General features: G+C 43.4%; 1 protein-coding gene and 1 long non-coding RNA gene across 5 annotated transcripts in view; one reads left to right on the plus strand and one right to left on the minus strand.

Annotated features, from left to right (window-relative positions):
• Nucleotides 1-2,494: 2,494 nt before the first annotated feature.
• On the minus strand, nt 2,495-9,111 carry LOC144770220 (uncharacterized). Its single transcript, XR_013598831.1, has 2 exons — nt 9,001-9,111; nt 2,495-3,256 (listed from the first exon to the last, which is right to left on the minus strand). It is a non-coding gene; the product is annotated as an uncharacterized LOC144770220 (long non-coding RNA).
• The window catches only part of UNK (unk zinc finger), a 938,451-nt gene continuing 926,144 nt past the window's right edge, over nt 8,647-20,953 (plus strand). For 2 of the 4 annotated variants that reach the window (XM_078654545.1, XM_078654546.1), the window contains exon 1: nt 8,647-9,084. In XM_078654545.1, coding sequence (XP_078510671.1) covers nt 8,987-9,084 — 98 coding nt within the window. In that variant the 5' untranslated portion in view covers nt 8,647-8,986. Of the gene's footprint in view, nt 9,085-9,122; nt 10,502-20,953 lie in introns of those variants that run through there. The other 2 variants (XM_078654547.1, XM_078654548.1) reach the window with 1 other exon arrangement.

Consider the following 20,953-nt stretch of genomic DNA (forward strand, 5'->3'; position numbering starts at 1 on the left):
GTGAAAGCCAGGCATCCCGCCACGAGGGGCCGTAGTGGAGATTAAGCAAGCTATTGCCCAGAGTCGTAGAGTGTGACCCCGTGAGTCGAGTAGGCACCGGAGCGAGAATTGTCGAGTCTGTGGAATTTTTGAGCCCATGACCCGCCGAGGCGGGGAATCGAACCCTGGTCCACGGCCGATCTCAGCTTCCGGGTCTGACGCCTCTAACCACTGAGCCACGCTTCTCCACATGCAGCCTCGTGCCCCCGTGTGCTCACCTTAAACCCTGGGGCCTGTGCCCAGAAACCACGGGTATCTACCTTCAATCATCTCCATTGACTAGCATTGGGCCCGGTGCCCTCTGCACCCGGCCGCCCCAGTGCTGCGGTCAGTGCAGTATCCACCTTACACTGAACCTTGCCCAGTATTGGTCTAAACCCCTGAAGACTGGAAGAGTAAGTTGTGTTTTTACCTGTTAATGCATATACCTGTTTTCCTCCCGTAGGATTGCATTGCATTTTCTCCTATTGCATTTAAAAGTCTATATTTTACAACTGCTGAGTTCTACTGTTTCTGACTGACAATATGAAAGTATTTATATTACTGTAAAGCATTTATACTGCCTTGCAAAACAATTCCTACTACATCTTAAAAAGTATCACTGCTATTCTTGAAACTGTTACTTACCTGCAACTGAGTTCCCCTTGGTTCTAAAAATAAAATAAAGTAATAACTTTTTATACAAAAGGACAAAGGCAGAATAACAAAAAAGAAAAGGTAAAAAAAGGAACATAAAGGAAGTAAGAAAAAGTAAAGAAAGAAAAAAGCTACAATTAATTGCAAGAAAAAATGTAAAGAAGAAAGACGGGTGGAAATAACATCAAAAGCGGGAAAGAAAGAAGGACAAGCATTTGCAATGCAATAGGTCTCGCATTAGGAAAGTTTGACCTATTGGTATTGTAAATGACATTTTTATTTATGGTTTGTTTTTGAAAATAGCGAAATTGATAGCTTTGTCATTTACAATGCCAATAGTTATACCTTTCGCAAATGTGACACCTATAGCATTTGTAATGCAATATGTGTTTTATTTACGTGACTTACATGTATTGATATTAAAAATAACAATGGCTTTTAATTTTTTTAAATAATTATTTAAAAGTTATTGTAATTTATAATGGCAATAGCTTAAACTTTTGTAAATAACTTTTGGGAAGATTATGTTCAGTGTATTTTATTGTGACGAAAATCCAAGAACAGAAGTGAAATATTAACATCTTTTTGTTACATTTGTAATAAAGCTTGAAACATTGAGAGAACATATTTGAACCAGTTGTTGTTGAATGGTTGCACAGATTGATGCTGCGGTGGCGCTGAGTGATGTTGTGATGGCGAACGAGTGATGCTGTGGCGTTCAGTGATGCTGTAGTAGCGCATAGTGATGTTGTGGTGCCCCTGGGTTATGCTGTGGTTGTGCTGAGTGATGCTGTATGCTATGCTGTTTTGTTTTGCTATCCTATGTTTTGTTTTGTTATGCTATGTTTTGCTATCCTATGCTTTGATTTGTTATGCTATGCTGTGTTTTGTTATGATATGCTATGTTTTGTTATGCTATGTTTTGCTATGCTATGCTTTGGTATGCTATGCTTTGGTATGCTGTTTTGTTATGATATGCTGTTTTGTTGTGTTTATTATGCTAAGCTTTGTCTTGCTATGCTATGTTTTGTTATGCTACGGTATGCTGTTTTGATGTGTTTGGTATGCTATGCTATGTTTTGCTATGCTATTATATGTTTTGTCTTGCTATGCTATGTTTTGTTGTGTTTTGTCTTGCTATGCTATGTTTTGTTGTGCTTTGCTGTTTTGTTATACTATGTGTTGTTGTGTTTTGTTATGCTATGTTTTGTTATGTTATGCTATGTTTTGTTATGCTATTCTATGCTATGTATTGTTTGGCCATCCTATGCTATGTTTTGTTATGCTATGTTGTTTTGTTGTGTTTTGCTATGCTATGCTTTGTTATGCTATGTTATGTTTTGTTATGCTATGATTTGTTGTGTTTTATTATGTTATTCTTTGTTTTGCTATGCTATGTTTTGTTATGCTATGTTTTGTTATGCTATGCAATGTTTTGTTGTGCTATGCTAAGCTTTGTTTTGTTATGCTATGTTGTGTTTTGTTATGCTATGCTATGTTTTGTTGTGTTTTGTTATGCTATGCTATGTTTTGCTATGCTATGTTTTATTATGTATGCTATGTTTTGTTGTGTTTTTTATGCTATGCTTTGTTTTGTTGTGTTTTGTTATGCTATGCTATGTTTTGTTATACTATGCTATGTTTTGTTATGCTTTGCTATGCTATGCTTTGTTATGTTATGTTTTGCTATTCTATGCTTTGTTTTGTTATGCTATGTTTTGCTATCCTATGTTTTTTTTGTTATGCTATGCTGTGTTTTGTTATGCTATTGTAACCTCGGCAGGTCGGGAGCGGACCTCAGAGAAAGGCAGTAGTCGTGTTCGGGTAACCACGGGCTTTATTGAACTAAACAAATAGTCAGAACAGGTCTTTCTGGTAAGGGTGTTGCGTCGTGGAGAACGACTTCGGGACTTCCTAGGTCGGCTCTTCTCTCCTTGCGGGGACCTCCGATAGCCGGTCTGGCTTCTTCGGGGTTTGACTTCGTCCGGATCCATCTTGACACCGTCTCGCCTCAGAACCGAGGGAAACAAAAGAAAAGGGCAGCTCGTGAGGCCGATGTCCTAATCAAACAGACCACTTTGGGGAAAGGGAGTGAGGGAGCAAACGCACACGTGCTCGGGGTCTATGTACACTCGGGGACGGTGAACAATACGGGGGGGTGTGTTCAGGATAGGGGGAATACCGGGAACCCGGGAATCGGCTATTTTACAACGGGACCTCCTTTCCGGCCCACCCAGCCTCTGATACGGTCACGCACCTGGTTGAGCCACACACCTCCCCTGGGTGAGTGGCTGGGCGACGTGTGGAACCGGTGGCCTCCTGGCGTTCTCTCCCCGAAGGGGTCTTCTCCTCCAGCATGCGACTCCTTCGTCCAGCTCGCTTCCGTCTCTCTTCGCACTCTTTCCCCGTCTCCTCTCCAGGTGAACACACACGATTCTTCTCTCTCTGTTTCCGCATTTGACGGCGATCCTCCCTCCTGAAACTCCGCCCATTCGTCCTCGTTCTGGCAATTAAAGGGCCAGCTCTGTTTGTCGTCTCGGCCTGAGGCGGTCTCCGATCCAGTCCCTCGGTAATCCATCTGCTGAGGGACACAGGAGGGAGGGGTTGTACAAGGTCTCAATGTCAAAGGGGAGCACTCGGGTCCACTGACTGCCGTTGGGACCGCTATCGGGGTCACCCCGTTACAGCTATGCTATGTTTTGTTATGCTATGCTGGTGAGGATGTGCGAGGGTGTGTGAGGGTGAGTGAGGGTGAGTGAGGGGGGGGGGTGAGGGGGTGTGAGGGTGAGGGTGAGTGATTGTGTGAGGGTGTGTGATGTTGAGGGTGTGAGGGTGAGGGGGTGTGAGGGTGAGGGCGAGTGAGGGTGTGCGAGGGTGAGTGAGGGTGAGAGGGTGAGAGGGTGTGTGAGGGTGAGAGGGTGTGTGAGGGTGAGAGGGTGTGTGAGGGTGAGAGGGTGTGTGAGGGCGAGAGGGTGTGTGAGGGCGAGAGGGTGTGTGAGGGTGAGAGGGTGTGTGAGGTTGAGAGGGTGAGTGAGGGTTAAGGGGTGTGAGTGTGAGGGTGTGTGAGTGTGAGGGGGTGAGGGTGTGTGTGAGGGTGAGGGGGTGTGAGTGTGAGGGGGTGTGAGTGTGAGGGGGGTGAGGGTGTGTGTGAGGGTGAGGGGGTGTGATTGTGAGGGGGTGAGGGTGTGAGGGAGGGGGTGAGGGGGTGAGGATGTGTGAGGGTGTGAGAGGGTGTGTGAGGGCGAGGAAGTGTGAGGGTGAGGGTGTGTGAGGGTCCGAAGTAAATGGTGGCAGGGCAGACATCATAAGACAGAGAGAAACACAAATGTTAAGATAACAGTGCTCGGGGTTGTGAGAAGGTGGAAATGGGATTAAAGGAGAAAGGATGAAAAGTTAAGTAGGAAAGAGGCCAGAAAGGAGACACAAAGGAGTGGAGTGTGTGGCGTAAACAGGGAAAAGCAGAAAAGAATGAAGATGGCTCCGAGAGGGTGCAAGTAGGGTCACATGCGGGAGAAGGAAGACTCGTTAGGAGAGTGTGATGAGGGTGATGCTAGAGAGAACAAACAAGAGGACACTAGTGTGCAGAAAAAAGAGCGTAAATTAGACATGAGCACAGGCATGACAGGAGGAAGAGCAAGTGGTTCGTATGGGAAAGCCTGCAAGCGAGAACACACAAAACAAGGATATTGTGCTGCATAACTAATTACTTATAAGATCCCAAAGGCGAGACCTATTGGCTATGCCAATGCTTGTTCTTTTCAATAGTCTAACATCTTAGAGGTAGGACATTGGACATTAATCTGGTTTGTTAATCACAGTGTTTAAGAGGTATGTAATCACCTTGATTATCTTTAACCTGTGGATTTCAGGATGTAATGGCACTGGAACAGATGCCTGTTATTATCGGACACTGGATTGATCTGACCTCCTATTTGGATACATTTGCACACTCTGTATCTCTAATCTCACATCCATATCTTGTGATATTTACGAAAGTGTGTCATTGCTTGTAAATTTCTACGTGGGCAGATCGCGTGAGCGCATTGTGGAGTGTGACTGAGCTTGGCTCCTGCTCCGGCCAGGGTCGGTGTGTGTAACGAGTTTGCTGCGTGCAGGAAATAACAGTGTACGGCAGGGAGGGAGATAGGACGGGTACAGGCCACAAGCTCAGGGTGCGCCACGCGCATTGGTAACACTCACACATAAGGGAGGTCGTCAATGGAGAGGAAAGGGGGAAGCGAGAGGGTGAAAAAAAAAAAGGGGCGACAGGTTAGAGGCGCCGATGACAAAACAGAACTAGGGGATGGAGACATGAAAGCCGTAAAGGAACAAAGGAGATGAAAGTTAGAATGATATAGTCACACGCTGGCATATGAACGCGTTTTGTATTGTGTTAGTAGTCGTACAGTGCTTTCGTACCCATTTCAAGGCAAAAAGAACTTTCTGGGTGGGCGAGGAAGTAGCTAATCTGTTTGTATTATTTATACAGTGTTTCTATCCCTGACAGTATTTTTGGGGGTGCATTTTCTGAAGCCCTTGTTAATTAAGGTCTGGCACAGACCATCGCAAGCGATGGGTCAGGCTCGACCGAAAAAACACAGAAGTGAAAATGTAAGAAATATAAATTAGTCAGCAGCAAAGAAAGTAACAGTAAGTTAGGCAGCTGCAAAGAGAGAAACCTTAAACGTAAAGATTGGGGTAATTTGCACTGCTCGGTAAATACCATTCAGTATATGGTTCTATGGAGAGGTATTTTGTTCTTCTGGTTACTCCCTTGGTTTATAGGTTGGCAATAGAGTTTGGTTTAGCCATAACAAAGTTATTCAAATCAGTGTGCAGGTCAGTGAAAATGGATTTGCTTGATCTCTTTGGTTTCAGCTGAAATGAATGCTATTTACACTAATTACACAGAGATATTTGCATCACATTGTGTGAGCAAGTGTTCAGTGCATAATCTGAATTGAATGCACGGTGTATACAAAATATAGGTTCCGAATCATTTTTGGATTTTGACTCATCATGCAGGATACACATGCATTAGTACTGGGCGCACAATGACTATAGACTCTACTTTCAATGCACAAAGACAGCCCTGAATGCTTAGGGCACACAACATGGCTCTTTCGTTTTTTAGGTCGAAGCCTACGCTGTCTGGTTTTCAAGGACTTCTCAGGGACATTCTGTAGGAATGTATTCCGCCCATTGCTTACTATTGGCTTTGTAGTTTGTATATCACATTTGCTTACTTTCTATTTGCTGGCTTTATTTGTTCCAGGCTGTCCAGCATGTCTTTATCTGTCCCGTAGAGCATAGCCGGTTTCCTGTATTCTTCCACGAGTACTCCCTTCTCTGTAAACAGGCCTTTAAATTTTGTTCTTATCTTGTCACATTTGCTGTGCATTCAAAGAAAGCAGTCAATCGTCATTCTGTCTTTCAAAGGAGTTTTGTGTTTTGTTTTCTTACTCTTGACTTTAAAGTGACAGAATTTATCGTATGATCTGGTGGGTTGAAAGGAAATGTTTCCAGAACACAACAAAATGTAAATGTCTGTAAATGTGATGTGAACATATTTTAAAATATATCAGAATTCTGAACTCACAAATGAAGCACTTTTTTGTAATTCTGAAGTTTGCTGGAAATATTTTCATATGATCAAAATAAATCAATACACAAGGTGATGCCATTTCCACACATTATCATTTGTGCGCTGTCTCTATTTATCGGTATAATTGTATGTCTATGCAAATGTAATGGTAATTTAAATTTAAACTGTAGGCCACTCAACTCCAAAACACTTTACTCCACACTACTCTGTGCTGATCTACGACTTTGATCCACTCTACGCTCCTCCACTACACTCTACTTTACTCCACGACCCTCCTGACTATGTCACTTTGCTCCACTCCACTCTGTCACTTTAACCATGCTGAACAGCAGCCACGCTGGTGTACAACATGGCCCAAAAACACATTGGGCACGCCAATAGCTCTTGCATAAGCTAGACCTATTGGCTTTGCCAATGCTTATTTTCTAAGGCACAGGGAGGTTTAGTGAATGCCCAGAATTACTAGATGTTGAGCCCACATCGAAACTGGTTTCTTAGTGCCCAAGTCAACAGCGCTCCCCATTAGGCAACATTCTCTCAGTATCTTCTATGCTGAACGGCTCTAAATAAACCGTCACTCACAGTGATAGACACAAGCATTAGAAATACAAGGACTGCAGGGAGAAAGTATAAATTGAGAACCACACATCCCGGGATTCACATAGGGTGGCCAACCGTCCGTAAATTTCATGGACCGTCCGTCATTTCGGTGTGATGTCCGTTGTCCGTTATCATTCCTTTTACGGACGCCTTTTGTCCGTAATTTTGGAGATTAATTTCAGCGTTCCCTGCGAGAAGCCCCAAGAGATTAAAACTTCTCAAGGGCCAGCTCGCACTTCTCTGTGTTGAACCCGATAGACTACAGCAGCCCCTTCCTGAGCCCCTTCCACAGACTGTGGGCAGGCCCATTGTCATTCCAGCTGAGGCCGATTATCCCCTTTCGAATGACAATGCACCTGCCGTCTGCCTTTAGCATATCATGTGCCAGCGAGATCGTAGGGGAACTTGCCTCCTTGTGTAATTTGTCAATGTTGTACACAGAGTGAACAGGGCAGGAGCAGTGATGGGACAGAAGAGGTGATGGGGCAGGAGAGGTGACCGGGCAGGAGAGTGACAGGGCAGGAGAGTGACAGGGCAGGAGCAGTGACGGGACAGGAGAGGCAACAGGAAAGGAGAGGTGATGGGGAAGGAGAGGTGACCGGGCAGGAGAAGTGACGGAGCAGGAGAAGTGACGGGCAGGAGCGGTGATTAGGCATGGGCAGGAGCAGTAACCGTGAACGGGACAGGAGAAGTGATCGGGAATGAGCAGGAGTGCTGACCGAACAGGAGCAGTGAACGGGGCAAGAAAAGTGACGGGGCAGGAGAGGCGAAAGGAGAGGGGATGGGGCAGGAGAGGTGACCGGATAGGAGAGGTGACAGGGCAGAAGTGATAGGCAGGAAAAGTGACGGGGCAGGAGAGGTGACGGGGCAAGAGAGGTGACGGGGCAAGAGAGGTGACGGGGCAAGAGAGGTGACGGGGCAAGAGAGGTGACGGGGCAAGAGAGGTGACGGGGCAAGAGAGGTGACGGGGCAAGAGAGGTGACGGGGCAAGAGAGGTGACGGGGAAAGAGAGGTGACTGGGCAAGAGGGGTGACTGGGCAAGAGGGGTGACTGGGCAGGAGAAGTGACGGGGCAGGAGAAGTGACAGGGCAGGAGAAGTGAGAGGGGCAGGAGAAGTGAGAGGGGAGGAGAGGCGACAGGGATGGAGAGGTGATGGGGCAGGAGAGGTGACCGGGCAGGAGAGGTGATTAGTCTGGAGAGGTGACAGGGCAGGAGAGGTGATTAGACAGGAGCAGTGAACGGGCAGGAGCGGTGAACGGACAGGAGCGGTGAACGGACAGGAGCTGTGAACTGGGCAGCAGAAGTGAGGGGGCAGTAGAAGTGACGATGCAGGAGAAGTGAGGGGGCAGTAGAAGTGAGGGGGGCAGGAGCTGTGATCGAGCATGAGCACTGACTGGACAGGAGCAGTGAACGGGCAGGAGCAGTGAACGGGCAGGAGCAGTGATGGGGCAGGTGAAGTGATGGGGCAGGTGAAGTGACGGGGCAGGTGAAGTGACTGGGCAGGTGAAGTGACTGGGCAGGAGAAGTGACGGGGCAGGAGAAGTGACGGAGCAGGAGCAGTGATTAGGCATGAGCAGGAGCAGTGAACGGTCAGGAGTAGTGACGGAGCAGGGGAATTGACAAAGGAGCAGTGACGGGGTAGGAGAAGTGACCAGGCAGGAGAAAGTGACAGGGCAGGAGAAGTGACTTGTACTTATGTTCCTTGCCTATTTATTTATACACTATGGCATGACATCCACTGATGTGTCTGCAAAGCATACCTGTTGTCACAAATTTTTGTCCTGATTGAAATTTGACCACCAGTCCTGAATTTTGACCCCTTGTCCTGAATTTTTACCAATGCCAGGTGGCCACCCTAGATCCACAGCCAATTCCTCACAGAGTCCATACTGCACTATTCTGGGTTTTTCAGTTCTCTTCTCCCGCCCAATCAGAATTCCAGTCACATTTTGGACCACAAGCCCCAGCAGTCCGTAGTCTGCTGTACACGGGGAGGTAAGGGGGGGCATCAAACAATGGCGTTGGCGCAGGCGCCGTGGCGTCGGCGCTCGGTGCGAGTTGAGCGAATAATAAAACGGATCCGCGGAGCGCACAGGGAGGAGGAAGATGTCGCGGGGTACCTTGCCCAGCTCCCCCGCAGGCTCTACGACGCCCCCAGTCGGCGGCGCTCTACCCGCGCAGCCAGAGAAACCCCAGCACTACACGTACGTAACCAGCAGGGCCCGCGCGCACGGCTGACGTCACGCGCAGCGGCGGTAGCAGAGGGAGCGAGCGTTATTGAGCGACAGAGGAGCCAGGAGGAGGCAACGTCCTTCCGGTTCAGGCCAGCTCCATCCAGCTGTGGCCAGCGCTACTGCGCGGGAAAAATACGGGTCCTTGGCAGACTCCACCAGATCCGTCTGGTAACATTCGTGCTATACGGTCTCCATAGGCAACCTGTCTCTCAGTCCTAGGGCAAGGACCCCGCCCCCCTTTTCAGAGTGCACTGCACAGCAGGTGGTGTTAGGGCTCACAGCAGGTGGCGTCTCCCTCTTTTCGGTATCCAAGAAAGGCCCATTATTTACCTCTGCCAATGGAGACTCCCAGCCATCTAACCCTTAAGTAGCCATTGTTCCCTACCTAATTGATTTTTGTCAGCACAGTTGGTACTACCTAGTTATTGATGTATGTCATCAAACCTGGTCTGTTTTGAACTCTCTTCTGTTATGTTGTCGAAGGCGCTTTTGTTTGAAGGGCATTGAAGAAATTATTCTATTGCCAATGGAAAAGATGGCGGGATACTCAAGAGAATTAGTTTTAGGCATCTAATTTTACGTGGGCTTGCCAGTGAAGTTCTTGATTTTGCATCTTATTTTTTTTGACTTGCAAGTCTTGAACTGTGTTCTTTCATTAGACAATTAGTGGGTTCCTGAAAATTCAATATGATAGTGAAACATGTATTCTAACGCCAAGCTACTCAGTTTGCAGTTTTTAAAAAAATTCTCAATTCTGTCGAAAAGCTCTACTGCTCTTTCAGCTCTGACGTGTAACCCATACTATTTAATAAGTTAATGCTGATGACGTATGACTGCGAAGAATTTGAGACTTATGTGTTCAAACTCTATACAACTTGATCTAGTGGTACTTTGTGGTGAATGATCCCCTAAAACGGTTCTGTTGCACCTGTAACGCTAACTGTTCTTGACTGTCTTGTCATGAATTATGATAGTTGTTATCACTACTCTGTCTATGGGAAATAAGAGCCCATAGGTGTTTTGTCACACCATTTTACGCATTTTGAGTGGCTGTGTGATGTTCGTCCTGGTAGCAAAGTTAAGCGCCTTACCCAGTAGGGAGAAGGAATATTGAGGGAGGCCCCTAGCAGGGTGTTTTAATAATCTAAAGTACAGGATAATTAATTGGCTTGTAGGCAGTCACAAGCATATCTGTCTTTACTTGCTATTGCCCTGCCCTGCCAGTCGTGGTAGTAAGCTTGTCGCTGTGTAGTCTTACCCTGTGCTGCTGAAGAACAAGTCCTGAGGATTGGTAATTGGCTGGATTCGGAACTCGGAGCTTACAATATCTGGAGGTTATGGTCTCTGAGGGTTCGGAGGAGCATGGCTCCATGCATCACTGGACCAGGTGATTATGGTTTGGAACACAAAGTGCTGCACCAATTTTTAATATCTAAAATGATGTAAAGGAGTTTCGGCTTTGGGTTTTAGGGTTCGAGAAATGAGTGATTTACTTCAAGCGTGTTTTCAAATGAGTCTCTCCACCACTCGTTCAAGTAGCTAATGGTGTACAAAATGATTTTTCAATGCAAGTAAAAATGTACGTCATCTGACTGATAATGTAGCGAGGAAAAAAGCAGTGGCAAGTGTGCACGTCTTTATCAACTCTAATGCAAGCTCTGTATTGAGGCAAAGTAGTCATTATTCCTAGTAATTCGACATTCTTGTCTACAACTCGACCTTCATGTGGACAAATACAGAAGTCTGATTTTTTTTTTCTGTATTCAACTCTTCAATTTTGAGTTCTATGTTATTCTTCAGACACTTTCCTAGATTTTGTCTGGAAAACTAATTGCATGTTACACCTATTAGTGTACTCGTATGTGTATGCACTATCCCATCTGTCGTTTTTGGTTTCTACTGCAAAGTGAATTGAATTTAGCATGCATGTGTCAGTTTAGTGTTGGTGAACTTTGCATGACTGAAAATAGGTGATAATGAAGTGCATGTGGGGCTTGGGGCAGTTCAGACTCTGCTTACTTACTTGTAGTATTGTTATTTATTAAAATATTAGGAGCAGCCTTTCATTTTGAACATAGCGTGATACCCTGGTTATTTTGGGGAAGTTGATGATTAAAACTGGCTCCTTTTCCGTTATAGGTCTTGTGCATTTACATGCATGTTTGAAGGTTAGTCTCTTATGGACGTAGAGAAAGTGGAGCTACTGAAGACAAATCCATTCTTCCCCTTTCAGAATTATTTCAAGGTGATAGCAGGCAGTCCCAGATAGATTGAGTTACAGAAGTTAATCTGTCTTTACATGTTCTTTGGTTCGGATCTTATGTGATTACAATTCCATTTAGTTTTAAATTCGTTTAGTGTGTGGTAGTTTGCATGTATTAGGTAGTGTGGTCCAGTGATTGTGCTGTAGAAGATATAGCAATCTAGATGCCGTAGAAAGTGGTTTTAGTGTGACCAACAAGTTTTGTCTGGCCACTCGCAAATTCTTCTAGGGTGTGCAGCAGATCATTGTGTTGGCAAGGTAGTGCATGGAAATATCGTTAACCAGTTTGAAATAGTTATCAGCAGCTTGTAGAGGCCCTTTTTTTAGAATAGTCGCTCAAATTCAGGTCAGGTCGAAAGGCTGTGGTGGAAGGTTGAGCAAGTCAAGTAAGGTCCTGGTAGCAAAGTTAAGCAACTTGCCCACTAGAGAGAAGGAATATTGAGGGAAGCCCACAGCAGGTTGTTTTAGAATCTAAATTGATGAGCACAGGATAATTAATTGGCTTGAAGGCAGTGTGGAGTGGGAAACGCAAGTATATTTGTTCTTCCTTGGTATTGTCCTGCCCTGACAGTAGTATTAATAAACATTAAGGCTTCCATACTCATAAATGGGTTGAAAAGTGTACTTATGTTTCTATACAAATTGGCATAGATCAGAATGTCTGGAGGAAAGTGACGATATGAGAGGAGAGGCACAGAGGAGTGGAAGTATAGGACCACTATTTTTGAAGAGTTCTGCATGAGCGACCTGAGAGCTATCCAGAGAACTACAGTCGCATGACTGGAGGTAGGGAAGGAAGGGAGATATAGTTTCCCTGTTGTAGGCCTAGAGGTGGTAGGAGAAACCGAACGAGGTGATGAAGTCGTTAAGTGAGAGAGTGCCGTGAGACGATTTAGAATTTCCTAGAGGAAAAGTGGTTGATTGGGATCTCTTGGAATTCCATTCCACTGATAATTAGTGGTTATTAATGAGCAGAATCATTCAAGAGCTGAGCTAATGCCATTTGTGGGGAGGAAGACGAGTGTTGGGCGATCTGCTGTATCAAAAGCTCCAATGAGAATGAGCACTGAAGATTTGTCATTGTGATTGGCATAGGGAATGTATGAGTGCCATGTCTGTTGAATATAGGGCATATAAGCCAGTTTAGAAGGGATACGTTGGTTGTTAGAAAATAAATGAATAGTGAGGTGATTGGAGGCTAGACATTCTAGTGTCTTGGAGAAGAAAGAGAGTAGTGATACTGGTTGATAGATGAGTATCAAAGGCCAGCAGTTTGTTTTTCAGTAGAGACTGTACCCCAACTAATTTGAAACATTTACAAGTGCAGCGACTGAGAAATTAAGTTAGGCCAAAAACGGCTTTGGAAAAAACAGTGAAGATTGCAGTAGGCTTAGGGTGAAACACAGTGATTCCAAAATGTAGCTGATGAGCTGCATATTGCTTGCGGCATCCTAATAGGTTGTTTATTTGTGGATCCATTTCTCATTTTCTTTTTCTAGTGGTAGACAACACACACAGTTTTTGTTGTGAAAGGGAGCGTGCATAGTCTTTTCTGATGCCGTTCTTTTATTGGCTATGCTAACAACTGTTTTCCAGGTGCATGCAAAGGCAGAGAAACCTATTTTCCCGGATCGCGGGGCTCAAGACAATGTGACGGGAAACTCTAGTTACAAATGATGATTCATCAAAATCCACAAGCTTACTAGAGAAGTCCTCCCTGTCATAGTCAGCAAGATCATCATATGGGAAATAGTGTGATTAAGTGGCGCCCTTTCATGTTTCTCTGTAGAAAAGGTCTAGCTCGAGAATATCATACAGCAATAGAGTACCACTAATAGATACTGTACAAAGTCTTGAAAGTGTAGTACTACACTTTTCTATTTCTCTCTAGTATCATGTATACAAGTGGAGTATGCAGTTCCTAAAAGAATAAAAAAAAAAGGTAGCTGAACATGCAGTAGGTTGCGATGGGTCTGAGCAAGCAGATCGTAGGGGATCTGATTGCTCAGAAGCAAGAGCCCTCACGCACCCAGATGGGTGTCATGCTTCATCTTTGGGCAGCTCCTCATTGGGCCGGTGCTGCAATGCCCAACAGGCCCCTCGAGGTGACTTTTTGCCGGAAATCTTTTAAAATAAGACGCTGTGATGAAGTGTGGGTGAGGGTGCTGTGTGTAGAGATTGGTGTAAGTGTGGTATAAAAATAACCAAGGGAGACACTGAAAATTTTAATACATAGGACCACTTGTTAAAAACAATGGGTGCTATGTTAGAGACAATGATCCGGTACAGCTCACAGGAAAGCGGGAATGTCAGTCAACTTGTTTCATGCCATGAAAAGTCCCTATGGATCTCAACACTTCGTCAGTATCATGTAACCTAATCTACCAATGGTTAGGGTTATAGTTGAGGTAATTAGCAACAACACCCAATCTCAAAAAGTCATTCTTAAAGTGTAGGGTATACCTTTATGATATCGAAAATCCAATCCAATTTGAGTCAGTAAATTACCCCTTAGGTGATGGCAGAGACCACGCTAGCTGTGGAGTGAAAGGTGTACAGCATGCTAGGAAAGCTGCATCCTACCTCTCTTCCACCCCGCAGGGCTCTCTATTTTTACCCACTAATTTATAATTCAAAGTAAGTTCCATTTGAGCATGTGAGCCGTGGCCCTGCTTGCCCAAAGCAGGCAAATATCACAAATTCATTCAGATTAAATGAAGCATTATAAAATTCAAAGTAGCAGTGTGTTCATACTAGCCGCTTTCAAGCAAAAGAAAGTCTGCTTGTGTCTTAAAGAAATTTAAAAACATGCTAATTGAGAATTTTGGAATTTGCAGATGTCTATATGGTTGGCTTTAAGGAAGTTTGCAAAGTGTGTTGACAATAGAATTATGGAAGATTGCAAAGCACAAGGTTGGCACCAGAGACAACTGCAAAGTCTGCTAGTTGGAGAATAATGGACATCTACAACATTTGCTAGCAGGCATTCTAGAACCTTGTAACATACTAGTAGGGGAACTCGATGTGTTTAAGTGTGCATACGTGAGGAATTATTGAGATTGCAAGCTAGAGTGTTGCAATTTATGCATTATGCAAACGTGTACCTGATAGTTGAATCTGCATTAATTTATGGTACCCCTGCTTGCCACAGCTGTGCTTTGCAGTCTTACAGGTAAGCCACCAATTTTTGAGCCCAGGGACCTGGATTCTAAACTTTGCTCATGTGTTTGGCTGAAAGTGTTATGTTGGGCATATTTTATAAAATGTTTGTGCCTAATATTGTAAATATGTGAAGTGTATTATAGTTGTGTAGGTCAGTTGTGTAGATTCCTCCACTTGATCTACATGATCTTGTTGTAACTCCAACAGAATCTTATAATGTACACTGTTCTATATCTACCTGGCAAAGGATGTGCTACATAAATCCCAGTACATACATTCATTTAAATCCTGCCAAGTCTCATAAATGTGCTTCTTTGCCACTACATTTTCCAACATTTAATGAAAGGAGGAGTTTCCATGCATGATGGTATTTAAATCCTAACAACTTTTAGGGATGTTACTGACGTGCCATTTCAAAAGCATGATTTGTGGCTCTCAAAAAAGAATAATCCTATTTCTCCTTTGTAAAACATTCTTTAAATACTTCAGATATTTACCAGCCTCCTGGTCGAATGTGCTTACAAAATACGTTTTGGCACTATATACACCCAAAATGGCAAATTACGTGTTGGGAGTTCTTATATGAAAAACATTTTTTGAACACTAATAAAGAGTTGATGAAATCAGAAGAAAATTGACACTAAATTTACTTTGGACTGCTTGGATCTTCGTTCTTGGAATTGATGTTTGTTGTATTTTTTGCTCTATTGTCTACAGTAGGTAGATTGATCCTTTAACAAGCAACCACTTACCTACGACTTAAAAAAATAGGACTTTCAGGTGTGCTTTGGTCAAGCCTCACTTCAGTATTCTATATTCCCAAAATGTATTGGAAGGAGCAACCCAAAACTTTAAAGCCACTCAAAATTTGCCAATTTCATGCTGGCCGCATGTGGCTTAAAAAGTACAATGGGCCATTATTCAATTTGTCTATAAGCGAAATTTTGATTACCTGGTATACTGTGTTTCAAAATGCATTTTATTACTGAATTTTGAAAAATAAGCATTGTTGAGTAATGTCTATAGAGGTTTGTGTGTGTGTGTATATATGTGTGTATATATATATGTGTATATATATATATATATATATATATATATATATATATATATATATATATATATATATATATATATGTTCCTTTCAGTTTTATATCCAGTTTCAATAATCTTACCAGCACACTTCTTCCAGAAGCTTCTGTTGTGCTTCAGATGTTGCTCACCATTTCGTTTGATGCTCAAATGTCGCTCATTGCCAACCAGATGTTGGGGAGCCCTGGCTTTAAGGGGCTATTGGCTATTATGGTGGATTAACTGGGGCGAGAAGTGGACGAAAGTGTGCTAGTGAAGGATAGTGGGCAGTAAGTAAAGTAGTGAGGTCATCTCTCATGGTAGTAATCTCAGAGATAAAATATCACCGAGTATGGATGAGAGTGTGGGGTGGGTTGTGGGTAGGCATGGTGTGTAGACATTTAGGATGCGGCTTTAGTGATATAATCGTATTTTTAAATGGCCTTGTTGTCAAGAGGTAGTGTGTTCATTCTAGTGTAGATATTAAGATTTTCAGGGTGTTATGTTTATACCTTTTTATAAGCATGTCCTGTTCTTGGTCGCATAACCAATCTCAGAAGATGTTTCAAAATGATCCAATAATGTTAAAAAAGGGATCCATTATTCTATTAGATGACATGGAAACTGATCAATCCGACAACCCAGTAGACTGTGTACTTAAACATATAGATATCAAGAATGTACATCTAACCCAAGCGGTGTCTAATTAAAATCTAGCTCCCAAGGGAACTTCTGAATGGACTCACTGTAAGCACAAAACAAATTACCCTGGGGACAGAAGTGAACAGGCTCTTCACATACAGAATGGGGCATGATATTGTACTCTGAGCTAACTATAAGTTGGGTTCTTCATTGCTCTTGGAAAACCCCACCGAAGCACAAAATGCATTGGGAATAAACTCGTTTTGAACTTGATGGAACACTGATAATGTGACAAAAGTCGATTAAGAATGTATAATTAACGGACATTTAAGTCGTTTTGAAAGTCCCATGATTTTATTGAAGAATGTACCAACCTTCATTATACTCATGACAAATTGTTAAATGTTTGAAATGCAAAAAAAAAGGATTTAGAAGAAAAAGCATAAAAACAACGAAAATAGCTGTACCAGTTTGCATGGATGTGCAATATAATCCACCCATAGGTTTTGGAGGATGGATGTTCATCATAGTGCATATTAGTCCATGGTTAAAGTAAAAATGGATTGATTGCTGGTCAGAAATTAAGATAAAACTCTGCTGTTAGCGTTTTGTAGCTTCAGAGCGTTGGATGAGTGGTGATTCGTGTGAGAGTAACTGGGAGATTGCCTATTCTGTAATTGACTGGTGAGATTTAGGTTGAAGTCCCCATTGTGGTGGGTTGAGATGGTTTCAGATAGATCTGTGACCATGTCAAGGTTCTCAAAGATCTAACCAATGGTGGCTGGTGAGCAGTCAAGAGCTCGAATATATGCTTTTAAAGTATCAACAATGGTGAAATGAAATTCAAAGAATGTACAGGGTTTGATTGGTGTAGTGTCCCCATCCATAGATTTGTATGCGTTTTGATTATTGCAATACCAACTCCACCACCTTCGCAATTGGTTTGTAGTGTGTGAATAAAGGTAGCTTAGATGCTGTAGATGGCAGAGTTGCAAAAGTCATTAGAACCAATCCATGGCTTACTGATGGCAGTTAAGTGTAATGTGGGGCTGTAGATGTCCAAATGATCTATGTGGAACAGTGCTTTGAAAGTTTAACTTTTTGTTGAATTCAACTTAAAAGCTTGTTCATTGCTTTTGCTTGTTCTCTTTTGGATACGAGTTGTGCGATAGAAGTCCGGTATAGCAAAAAAAAAGCTACCTGGCTGCCTATTGCACTTGTCAACAAAACCATTAATTTCGCCCTACTCGCTTAATATTGGTGCAAGAGTGCTCTAGACATTTTCTCTATATTGGAATCGTTTTAGTAATACCTGGAACCATTTAAAAAAACTTGACATTACTGTAAGCCAGATCCAGTGTTCTTAATTTTGTGAGCATGTCAGCTGTTAGTCAATGTAACAGTATAGAAAAACACCACACTGGGCAAAGATAGGTTTGAAATGACTATTGATACCCCAGCCACACACTCCTGCAACAGACTGTTCAATCCCGTTTGAGTAAAAGCATTCCAAGTTGGAATTTCATCATGCATGGAGAAGAATACCACACTTCTTCCCCTTTTTGTTTTTTCCCTTTAATAAAATGCAAACCCGGACCGCTTAACCTAAAAGTACAGTTGAAAACCAAAAGTGATCTAATAGTATTTAAACAATTGAATGGGTTTAAGAGCAACATAGGTGTGTAACAGTACAATACCAGTGAAAGGCAAACTGCAGTAAGAACATAGACAATAGTCCCTTGAATCAAAAAGAGATAAAGGCTGATTTTTTCCCCCAAGAAAGCTGGTTTCTTATGTATTGTCCTTTTTTGTTGTTTTTTAAAATATTTTTTTTATTTTATATATACTGTTCTAAACAATGTGCAAACTTCACATCAACTACACCCCTCTTCAAGCTTTCCAACTTTGAGATTCCTTAATCCCTGGCACATTCCATATCACCTTCCACATTTGCCCAAGTATGACAATGTCACATGTCCCATGCTCTTCCATTCCTGTCTTAATGGCATTCTTGAACAGTTTACCCCCTGCAGAGGTCTTGTAAATTGCCTATTTCTCAGTCACCACAGATGCTCTAATTAATCCTCACCCAATGTTAGAAATGGGATTCCTGGTTGGCTGAGGTAAGCACCCACCCCAGAAAAGAACCACCACACTGGTCAGAGTAAGCTAAGTACACACTAAAAGATAACCTGTGCTCACCCACTGGTAGCTTGGTACAGATCAGTCAGGCTTATCTAAAGAGGCAATGTGTAAAGTATTTATGCAACACACACAGTAATACAATTAATACACCACAAAAGACTCCATACAGGTCAGTAATAGCAAAATGAGACCAAAACGATAAAAATATCACATATATTTCTCAAGATATGTACATTTGAAGAATACTAATAATCACTGGGTCCAATAGTTCTTGAATGTCGAAGGGAGACTCTCATTCATAGCATTTTGTTCAAAGTAGGCAACAATGCAAGATTAGCAAACTCTGGAGTGCTGAAAGAACACTTGAATTGGATCAGCCAGTCACTGTATCTCTGACCGGTTTCTACTACCCGGCGCAAACAGAGGAGTTTCAGCAATACGGTCCCGCTACTGAGGCAGACGCCTCTGCCTGTCAGTGGGAGCACGAAAGTGACTGGACCTCCGAGGTCTGCTGTGAACTTGTACCTGCTCCGGGTGCTGAGAACAAGGGTATTAGGACTCTGCCTGTGTTGTTTTTTCTTCAGAACACCTAAGCAAGACTTCAAAATACCAGGACACTACGGGAACTCTCTTCAAAATAGGACTCTACACACTTAAGAATAACAAAATACAACACGAACAAAGCTCAACACTCATTTGCCAAGTAAAGGGGAATATTTATTGCAGCAAGTTCCCATATATCAAATGGCAATAATGCACATGTAAAATAAATTAATATAGTGAATGTGTATATACACAAAAATAAATGCATAGAAAGATAGCTCCATGTACACAAGCCTAATTAGAACTTGGAATACTTCACTGGCTGTCTGTTCAGCATCATCCTAGCCACTACGACTGGGGAACCTGTTGAGTCTCAGCAGCAGGTCCCAATCTGGCGCAAACGCCCTAGGCAGTGTGTCCACTCCCAGGAGAGTTTCTGTCAAAGTGCCAACAGGTCTCCATCTTTATAATCTTTGCTAAGCCAGCGAGACTTCTAGAATCTCCCCCTCCCTTCAGCTGCACTGTAGGTGCTGGCTACACACTCTGCATCAAGCTCACTCAACACAGCTGGCCAGGCTCTGATGAGAGCTGAGGCAGAATTCTTCGCACATCCTTGGACACTGTACGTGTCCCACATTGTCTGTTCTAACAGCTTATCTTTCTTGTTCGGTGAAGTGAGAAATCTAAGCAATCTGTGTGTGTGTGTGCAAGTAACCTGGGTCTGCCTGTGTTCACAGCTAAAAGGTAGGGTCAGACAGACTCAAAATGGAACCATGCTCGCACATTTAGTTCAAGCAACATGGCGTCAATGGTCAATAAACAATCTCATAATGTATAATTGCCTGTAGCATTACACTCCACTCCTTGACCATTGACTAATAATTAGCATAACATATTGGTGTAAAAGTTATGGTTTTAGGACAATATAAGATTAGGCACACATTGCATGCAGCAACAAAAAGATTTCAGAATACAATTTATAATGAAAATGACACTGAAAGTATAGCGATGTTTCCTGAAATCAGGCAACCATCCAAATAACCAATCCCACCATCCATGACACCATCCATGACCACATTGTGCTTTACTCCATTGACTAATTCATGAAATGTATTAAGGTGCAAATGGATGGATGTTTGGTCGTCAAACAAATTGAAACAACCATCCATCAAAATCTGCACAGCCATGGTTATGTTTTTAAAAGCAAATAGTCCATAGCAGCCCTATTTTATATAGCCAAACCCTCCCTTTGCTCATACAGGAAGAAGGGCTGGGGTAGTCCCCTTCTTAACAATTCCTCCATAAACTGGCATGATTATAATCTGGGCAACTCTATCTCTGAGTTGTACTACTAAATCAGTGTCTCTGCTGTTCAACACTATCACTTTTATCTCTCCCTGGTGATCAGTCTATTATGGAAAACCAAAGGTGGTGATGGACAGAGCGTTGACAATACAAGCACTCACCCCCAGTCAACTGATCTGGGTTTAATCCATCACCGTTCTTTAGCCCACTCTGCCACCCCAGTTCAGACATGGCCATATGCAAATCAGTCTGACCCTGTGCCTCATGGGAACAGTCCAGCCCGAACTGCCAAGCCATGACTTCCCTGGACCGGAAACAAGCTTTCGAGGACCGGTTTCTGGCATTACAGCCGTCTTCAGCCCGGCTTGCTTGAATTCAGTGGCCAAGTGAGCAAGGGACTCACGTCTGAGCATACCCTGCCAACTTATGGCGAACAAAGCAAAACCAAAGGTGGTGATGGACGGAGCGTTGACAATACAAGCACTCACCCCCAGTCAACTGATCTGGGTTTAATCCATCACCGTTCTTTAGCCCACTCTGCCACCCCAGTTCAGACATGGCCATATGCAAATCAGTCTGACCCTGTGCCTCATGGGAACAGTCCAGCCCGAACTGCCAAGCCATGCCTTCCCTGGACCGGAAACAAGCTTCCGAGGACCGGTTTCTGGCATTACAGCCGTCTTCAGCCCGGCTTGCTTGAATTCAGTGGCA

The sequence above is a fragment of the Lissotriton helveticus genome, chromosome 7 (assembly GCF_964261635.1).
Source record: "Lissotriton helveticus chromosome 7, aLisHel1.1, whole genome shotgun sequence".
Lineage (NCBI taxonomy): Eukaryota > Metazoa > Chordata > Amphibia > Caudata > Salamandridae > Lissotriton > Lissotriton helveticus.